At 39.8% G+C, this 8950-nt stretch overlaps 1 protein-coding gene across 1 annotated transcript in view; it reads left to right on the top strand.

Annotated features, from left to right (window-relative positions):
- Positions 1-8934, top strand: part of FAM129A (family with sequence similarity 129 member A) — a 66422-nt gene extending 57488 nt beyond the window's left edge. The window contains exons 12-15 of the mRNA XM_019471138.1: positions 2407-2517; positions 3128-3235; positions 5088-5199; positions 6142-8934. Of these exons, the coding sequence (XP_019326683.1) occupies positions 2407-2517; positions 3128-3235; positions 5088-5199; positions 6142-7862 (2052 nt within the window). The 3' untranslated portion in view covers positions 7863-8934. The remainder of the gene's footprint in view (positions 1-2406; positions 2518-3127; positions 3236-5087; positions 5200-6141) is intronic.
- Positions 8935-8950: the final 16 nt, after the last annotated feature.

The following is an 8950-nucleotide window of genomic DNA, read 5'->3' on the forward strand; positions in this document are numbered from 1 at the left end:
CCGTCCCTCTGACGTGTCGACCGCACCACTCAGCTTGGTGTCGTCTGCAAACTTGCTGAGAGTGCATTCGATCCCACTGTCTATGTCATTGATGAAGATATTAAACAGTACCGGTCCCAATACAGACCCCTGCGGGATGCCACTCGTCACCAGTCTCCATCTGGACATTGAGCCGTTGACCACTACCCTCTGAATGCGACCATCTAACCAATTCCTCACCCGCCGGACAGTCCACCCATCAAATCCATACCTCTCCAGTTTAGAGAGAAGGATGTTGTGGGCGACCGTGTCTGGGTCTTTCAGGGGGGACCATTCCAAAATGCTGCCAAATAAAATGTCTTTCAGTAAGTGAAGACCATGAGTCAAGACAAAGAAGTAGACAGAAAATATATCCCATACAAACCAAGTGGGTTTTTTTTTTCTGAACAGAACATGAGTCAAAATTCACAATAAATAAATTAAAGTACAAGTTGTTCTAAAAATGCTGTTATTGCTTCTCTCTCTTTAAAATGCTGGTATTTTTCTCATAAAAATAGTAAGTCATTTCACTTTGTGTCCATGGACATTTATTTTATTAACGAGCAAGGTCAGACATGTCTGTGCTTGTGTCGTCTTAACGTAAAAGAAGCATTTGGCTTAACTCTAACTCCGGTGGATGCTGGAGCAGGATTCCTTGGCTTGGGAGCTTGGCATCCTCTAGTGGCCAGTTTTAGGAAATTTGGGAGTACAATGCTCAACTGGAATAAATAAAGCAGCTTTAGTGACTTCACCAGAACTACGCCAATTTATGATTTGCTTCAAATAGAAATTGAAATAAAAAGTGAGTAGTTCATCTTTTAATTAGCCTCAGACTTAACTCTATACTGATCCTGTCTTTTTCTTGTATCCAAGGTCTTGCAGTGCATGAGCCTTTACTGTACAGCCTTCTGATGCATGCACAAATTGAGTAAACCTCCATCTTCTCCATTCCCATTTATAAATACAGTCTGTATAGTCCAATCCTACATGATCTGCAAAGTCAGTTATAAGAATTGGCCTTCAACATTTGTCACTGCATATTTTCATTCATGAAAATACTACTAACCAAGGAGGAATTAAAAGCATGTCTTATCTATAAGTATGTACATACTCATTTACAAACTACAAGAAGTCCTCTATAGTATATGACTGTCTATGTATATCGACTGGGATGGTCTCATGTGATACAAAGGAAGATCTAGCAGTATGGACAGCTTCCTTGTGGATGTCCCTGTACTTCTGCAATAAGAACATAGTAAAATTTGAGTGGAAACACTTAGCTAAAAAAGGCAAAACCTCATTAAGTAGACATAATAACTGTTTGCAGAACTGTTTTTCTGAAATATCTTTTCAGAGTAGGGTGTTTAATATTTCTAATGAATCTCTGGATAACCTGAAAATATGGCAAATGCCAGCCTAACATAATTCTGTGAGAAATTATTGCACTTTGTGCGATTTTTGCTGATAATTATTTGTATTATAAGGAAAGCTACTGATTAATTACTTTTTTAAAAAATTATCTGCAGTATTAATGATTAAGACCATTAGAATCTGGTGGGAGTCAATGGGAGTCTTCGTGTTAGGGATAATGAGTTTTGTCTATGGCCTTTATATATAGATGATCGATTCTGCTTTTTGTCTTTGTCACCATCAGTTTGGATGGTGACATGAGATTAAATATGGTGACATATGAGATTATGATAACATAATAATAATACCAAGGCTTAACTTTATTTATTGCAACATTTCTGTGCATGTTAGCCTTCAGAGAACTGAAATACAGCAGAAAATTTTTGGACAACATAAATGAATCTACTCTAACTAAGTTTGCTGATATAACTGTTTGTTTAGTTACTTGGATGGTGACATGAGATTAAATATGGTGACATATGAGATTATGATAACATAATAATAATACCAAGGCTTAACTTTATTTATTGCAACATTTCTGTGCATGTTAGCCTTCAGAGAACTGAAATACAGCAGAAAATTTTTGGACAACATAAATGAATCTACTCTAACTAAGTTTGCTGATATAACTGTTTGTTTAGTTACATTAGCAGACTTCCTAGTATTGACCTGGCTGTAAAGTCAAGATAGAATTTGAGGTAGTTTCATTTTCTTATTCTCTTGCATTAGGTAATCTTCTTTTTGGCTTCTCATTCCAAAACTGAGTGTTGCAATCTGAACTAAACAGTGCTTTTCTTCCCCTTCCACAATCATTTAAAGTAATTGAAATATGTATTGATTTTAGGCCCATTATTCTTTCTCCGTTTCACCTTCTCAAAAATACAATTTAAGTTAATGGTTACATTTATCATGCTTCTTTACGCATGTAGGAATTTTATGTACTGGTCTTTAACAGATTTTTTTAATTACTATTTTTAGCTGATGGAAAACGCAGTTTATACTTTCGAGCAGTTGTTCTCTCCAAGTCGCCAGGCAGACTCAGCGAAAGTTGCAACTACCATTGAAAAAGTCAAGCTGAGAGTACTGAAGGTAAATGTAATGTTGCAGCATTTGCACAGGAAGACCTTGGGTTCTGCCTTTTCGGACACTGAGAATATATTTTATGTGAATTTATCTCAGTATTTGAAAGAAGATATCTCTTACCATCCAGCTGGCAATACTGATTTGGTGGCACTTAACAAAGCTGCTCATTTTGGGGGTAAAACCTAGTTCTGGGCAGACACCTGTAAAAGTATTTACATGTGCAGTCCTTTTAACTGCAATTAAATCAGCTGGAGATGATGCTGTGGATCTGGGTAGATCATTTTTTATTAGCTTTTTAATTAGCCTGCCCCTAGAATTCGTTACTCTCAGAAGAGGCAGTGCTGAAATATCTGGAGAGAGCAATCAGGGGGCTGTTTCTTGCCTAGGCAGAAAAAAATGAAGGGAAAGAGATCCCAGAAAACCAGATTGTCGGGAATTTTTGTAAAAGCTGAAATAACCTGCATGGGAATTCAAACCCCTGAGTGCACCCGTGATGTGGTATCCTTTGGGATTCACCCGTCACCAGTTACAGGTTAACAAGAACCAGTTCCTCCTATGAGTGATTAATAACCCCAAACATGTTTGGGCTTGTTTCTCTTTTTGTCTGTTTTGACAGCAATATGATTATGACAGCAGCACTATCCGGAAGAAGATATTTCAAGAAGCACTGGTACAGATTACTTTGCCCACAATGCAGAAGACACTGGCTTCAACGTGCAAACCAGTAGGTTTCTGTGATTTAGAAAAAACAATAATAAAAGGCAGGGAAGGATTAACACCTTGGCAGTAAATCCTCAACTCTGTAAAGCTGTTTTCTCTTGGGGAGCCATGCAGATTGGCTGCCTGCTCGGCCAAATGACGCTTTGATTTGCCAGTTCATGGATTGGGTAGATGTGGAGCATAGGGAAAATTTCAGGAAACAGAGAAACTGTATATACAGCTTGCTTTCTCAAAGATAGTTGCAGACCTTTGCCCATCCCCATTTCATTTCTTCCCTAGAGATCTGAAGTCCTCTCAAACTGGACTCCTCTTGACAGCTACAATTGTAGGTTATGAGCTTGTCCTTGTGTTCAGCAGCCCTGCTGCAGGCTGAAATTCAGTCCGTGGGAGAGGGCACTTTCCTCTTCAGCAGCACCCTGAGCCACGTGCAAACTGCTGATGACCTCCTTCAAAGCCACATGCCTGCTTGGGCAGCAGGAGCAGCAAGCAGACAGGCCATGCGCTTGCTTTCAGTGATTTTAAATGGAAGTAATAATTGCGTCAACAATCAGGAAACAAACATACACAGATGATCTCTGTTGCCCTTAATCATACAGGTAGATTAGTACTCAGCAAATGCAGCTACCAGAGTTTTATGGGGGTTTTATCAGTGTGGCTACATCAGGGGCCAGTTGGAATGCTGTTCAGCTTGGCTCAAAATAAATAGTCTGTACCCTTCTTGAAGCCCATGCGTATCCTTTTGCATTTTCACTGTACCTGCTGAAAGATGACTGCCCTAAGCCAGACCGGCCTCTCTGCTCTTTTGTTTCCCTTGATGTTCATCAGTTCCTGGAGGCTGTAAGCTCTCACCCACGGTGTGCTGCTCTTGCTGATGCTCTGCAGCTTGTTTCAGTTTCAAAAACAAGCTTAAAACCAAGTGTTTTGCCAAGTTATGCTTGCAAGTCTTTGAGTATGGATTATTAAAACTTACAACTTTTAAAAATATATTTAAAATCACCCTCTTCTGTATGTCACTCTACTTTCTTTACTATCCCCAAAAATAATAGTGTCTTGTAGAGTGTCAGCAGTGCCTTCAAGACATGGTGTCTACGCACAGGGGCAAGCATTTCATCACCTTGAATATATGTAGAGAGGGTGGAGTCCCGCATCGTGTCTCTGTCATACAGGACGGAGGAAGCGGTGGTGGTGCAAACTTCCCGCAAGCCCTTTCTGTTTAATTCCCCACAAGCCTTTTGTGTTTGTGCCTCTGCAGAAATGAGCAGCCAGCACTGGAAGCAAATGTGTGGCACAATTGATATGCCCAGCCAAGTCTTGACCTTTTACTTGAAAATCTCCAGATGTTTGTATGTAGGCATTCTACAAGGCTTCTAGAAGCAGGCAGAGGTCACTTAATTTACTTTTTATAGACCACCAAGCAGCTGCTTAGTGATAATGACTCAGTTATTGTCTAGACAGCCTATTGCGTATAAATCAGTAAGCTAAAAATGTTACACTCCTATTAGAAAAACAAAATGAAACCCTGTAGCTCCCATGCTCACCATGGATTTGCCTCCTTGGACAGTGAGTGAGGCATTTCCTCACCAGCTATTTACTTCAGAATTGTTTATTATAGTGCAGATGGCAATCATCTATAGTGCTTTTAAATGTAATTGTAGTGCAAGAATACTGTTTGAGAAGTGCATAATAAATTGTGAACATACATACTTCCTTTAGTCATAGTTCAAATAGTTCACCTCAAGAGCCAGCAAGGAGCATTGCAAGACCCGCTAGATGGCATCTCCAAGGTGCTCTGTTGAAGTAGGACTCTCAGAATCTCTCGTTTTTATATATCTGTTTCTTTCTTTGTGTCTGCACAGGAGCTGCAGAAATACGAGCAGTTCATTTTTGCTGATTACACTAGCGTGATCCAAGTAGAGAATGTGTATGAAGAGATTTTATATCAGACACTGCTTGAAGAAACCCTGAAAGGTGAGAACATTCTTGAGGTGACAGTAATAACATTTCGGCTGTTGGCTGGTGAGCTCTTGCTTCAGAGCTTCCCAGAGTCCTAATCTGGCTGTTTCAGACCCAGGTCCCACTGTCCTGAAGACTGGTGGTTACAATGCTACAGTGTTTGGATTCAGCTCACTAAAGATGTGTGGCAAGCCCTAAAATCTGAATTATGAGGCAACTTTACTAAACCTGGAAAACTCCAAGTGATAGCTTGGCACAAGCCTATTTCTAACAAAATGTAATTATGCCAACTTCATTTTATCTTGATTCCGTGGGCCAAGGAGTGAAATTATGCTCTTGTTTGCATAGACTCGGTGATACCTAATGGCAGCGAAAATTAATTTCCCCAAATGAAATGTACTGCTGGATGTAGTTTCCAGTACGTCACTGATGCCAGTGCAGTACTCCCTGCAAATCCCTCTGCTTTTGTGTCAGAAAACGAAACTATTCTTGATAGCATATGTAGATATATAAAATACTTTTATCTCTCTGGATCTGTCTGTCTGTCTATATCCTAGATAAAAGACAAGCTTCTGCATTGCACAGTAAGTTTTAATAGCTCCTCTTTGGCACTCCTGTTCAAAAATATCAGTCTAATAATTAATGTAACGAGCACACATTTATTCATATATTCAGTGTAAATACTTCTGCATTGAAACATTACCTTTGTGCATTGCGGGTCCTCTGGTAGTTTTCTATTACAGCAATGCTTAGGTCAATATTGAAGTTCCATTATTCAGAACAGATAAAGTCCACCCCCCTCAGAGAAATGTAAACTAAAAAAGCAACCTGAAAATGAAAATTACTGTTGTCTGTAATATCAAAATGTATGACATTAGAAACTCAGGAAAACGGTGTACCTCTTTCAAGGTACCTCTGTCAGTCTTTCCAAAACAGTTTGATCTTTGTTTTATTTAGTGATAAAAGAAGCTGCCATTATGAAGAAGCACAACCTCTTTGAAGATAACTTGAATTTGCCCTGTGAAAGCGTGTCCAGCTTAACGGACCTGAAGACCCCTTCAGGATCAGCACAAACCACTCCTGCGAAGAAGCCTTCCACCGCCCGAGCCGAGACGTCAGACACTGAAACTCAAAGTGACGAAATGCTCATTGTGACGGAAAAAATTTCTTGGGAGAAGGATGCTGACAATAGAAAGTCATCAGACAAAGAGGCAGTCACTTCTGTTAATACGGCTGGTGATCAGGCAAGCAAAAGTGAAGAAATGGTCGTTACAGACATCGGTGAAATACAGGAATCCCTTCCAGCTACCCTTACAGAACAAGAAGTTGCAGAGGAAAAAATCGTTTTGGAGAATGAAGACACGGTGAAAGCTGAGTGTGTAGCGAACACTGAGAAAGAGCTTAAGACACAACAAGAAGCTGTGGAGGAAGAAGTAGCTCCTGGAACTGAAACTGCAGTGAAAGATTTTGGAGCCAGCGCTAAAAAAGAACTTAAGGTACATGAAGGAGCAGTGGAGGAAAAGGTAACTTCTGAGAGTCAACTGGCAACGGATGCTGCGTTTGTCAGTGGCACTGAAAAAGAAAGCAAAGCACAGGAAGAAGTTGCTGAGATAAAGCTGACTTCCCCACATGATAATGTAGCAGAAGCAGAGATTTTAGGGAATGCAGAAAAGAAAATCAAGGTAGAAAAAGAATTATCTCAGAGTGAAAATGCAGTAGGAAAAGGGTCTGAAGAGGCTAGTAAAAAAGAAAGCAATGACCAAGGAGCGAGTACTGAGACAAGGGTTATTTCCCAGGAAGAAAACACAGGGAATGGCGGGTTTGGGGGTAATCCTGAAACAGAAAGCAAGTCAGAAGAAAAGAGTTGTAAATCCCCTGACGATGTGAATGAGATAAGGAGTTTGCTGATGGTAACAGTTGAGATACCAGCAGATACTCCAGCTGAGAACATAAAGGAGATTTGTGAAGGTGAGAGATTAAAGTTGCAGGAGCACAATAAAGGGAATGATGAGTTGAGTAAAATGGCTGTGGCAGAAATTCAAGTGAGCCAGACAATGATGAATAAAGATGCAGCAGAATGCACGGAGTTCAAGGAGGACCGACCATCTTCATCTAGTCTGGGGACAGATGGTACGAATTTAGAGAATGTGTCCAAGGGGGCCTGTGGTATGGCAAAAGCAGAATGGCTGGTGGAAAGCTCAGATACACCTCAGGAGGCAAAGGCAGAGGTGGATATCAAGCAAAGCGTTTGGTATACAGGTGTGGGAAGGTGCCAAAGTGATAGACTGCAGCCAGAGGAACACACTGAAAATGTGTCTGAAGGCAAAATATTAGATGGGGAGGAAGGAGTAGCAGGGAATAGCCATGCCGTCCCAGTGGAGGTAGGGACTGAGAGCTTTTTTCATAATCCTGCTGAAAATGCAGACACAACGCAAGTGCCCATTTTGGATACAGAAAACCCAAGAACAGGACTGCTAGACATGCCAGTTTCTTCCGTGCCGGAGCAGGGCGAGATTAGCACTGTAGAGGTCACAGGAGATACAGAGGCTTGTGAGGGTGAAGGGAAGCCAGAAGGTGAATCATCTTCACACACAGAAATAAAAAGCACAGAAGTAAAAGATATTTTCACAGAAGAAAACAGAGAAGATAGTTATGCACAGCAAAACTCTGAAGAGTAAGAAGTGTTTTTCGGCCCAGCCCTGCAGGATTTATTTACTCCACAAATCCCTGTTTAATTGTGAATACTTATTTGGGTTGGGGCTAGAGGAAATGGGCTTTGTTGTCGTATTGCCAGCTCTTTGCAGTTTTAGCACGGATCCCTTCTGAGTGATGGGTGATAGGTTTCTTTTCAGTTAAAGCCCTCACTGTTTAAAACCAGGTTACTGTTGGAGAACCTCATCTTTCACTTAAAATTTGCTACCTTTTATGTTTATAGAAAAAGTCTGAAAATGTGACCACTGGATGCTTCAAAAGCAACTCACCCCCAACTATAAAGTTATTTTAACAACTTTACTGTTCTTAGGTGTTTTAGCAGGGGAGTAGCTCATGATTTTTAAATGCATGGATTTGACAAGTACTGCTATGATTCTTAGGTGGTTGGTACATGCATTGCTATTCAAGGATGCTTTTAGTATTTGCATGCAGTATACGGGAAATAAATAAAACTTTTAGTAGTTAAACAGAACCAAATAGTTAATTTAGTAGGTTGCTCAAAAGCCACACTCTGTGCAAACTCTGCAAACTGATTACTTAATTATTTTAAAGTTTTGACTGATACTAAAGACAAGCAAGTGTTCTGATTTTTTTTTCCCTCTTATTCTTATATTTAAAATGGGGAAAATATGGGAGCAGGTTTCTCAGTCCCACTCTGCACTTCTGGGTTATATAGCCTTCCAAAGCATTTTATGGCTATTTTATTTTGTTTTATTTTATGGAAGGGAAAGATGAGAATGTTTACAATAACTATAACCATTAGGCAGCATCTTTCTGTTTTACTTCCCACCATAAAATATATTCACTTATGGCTATCTGATACAGAATATTAAAAGTCATACCATTCCCATTCTTACTGACTTACTTAAGTTAGAATTACCCAGTTCTGTAGGCCTTTTTAGTTTCATAAACTATACATAAATTGCAATCGTTGTGAAATATCATAATCATTGCATATAATTTCTAATACAGATGTTAACTGAAGCAAAAAGCAGCCAAAGGTTGTGCTTAGATTTTGGATAGCAGAATCACATTTAAAAAGCAGTTATTAAAA

This window comes from Aptenodytes forsteri, unplaced genomic scaffold (genome assembly GCF_000699145.1).
Source record: "Aptenodytes forsteri isolate BGI_AS27 unplaced genomic scaffold, ASM69914v1 Scaffold289, whole genome shotgun sequence".
In the NCBI taxonomy this organism is placed as follows: Eukaryota; Metazoa; Chordata; class Aves; order Sphenisciformes; family Spheniscidae; genus Aptenodytes; species Aptenodytes forsteri.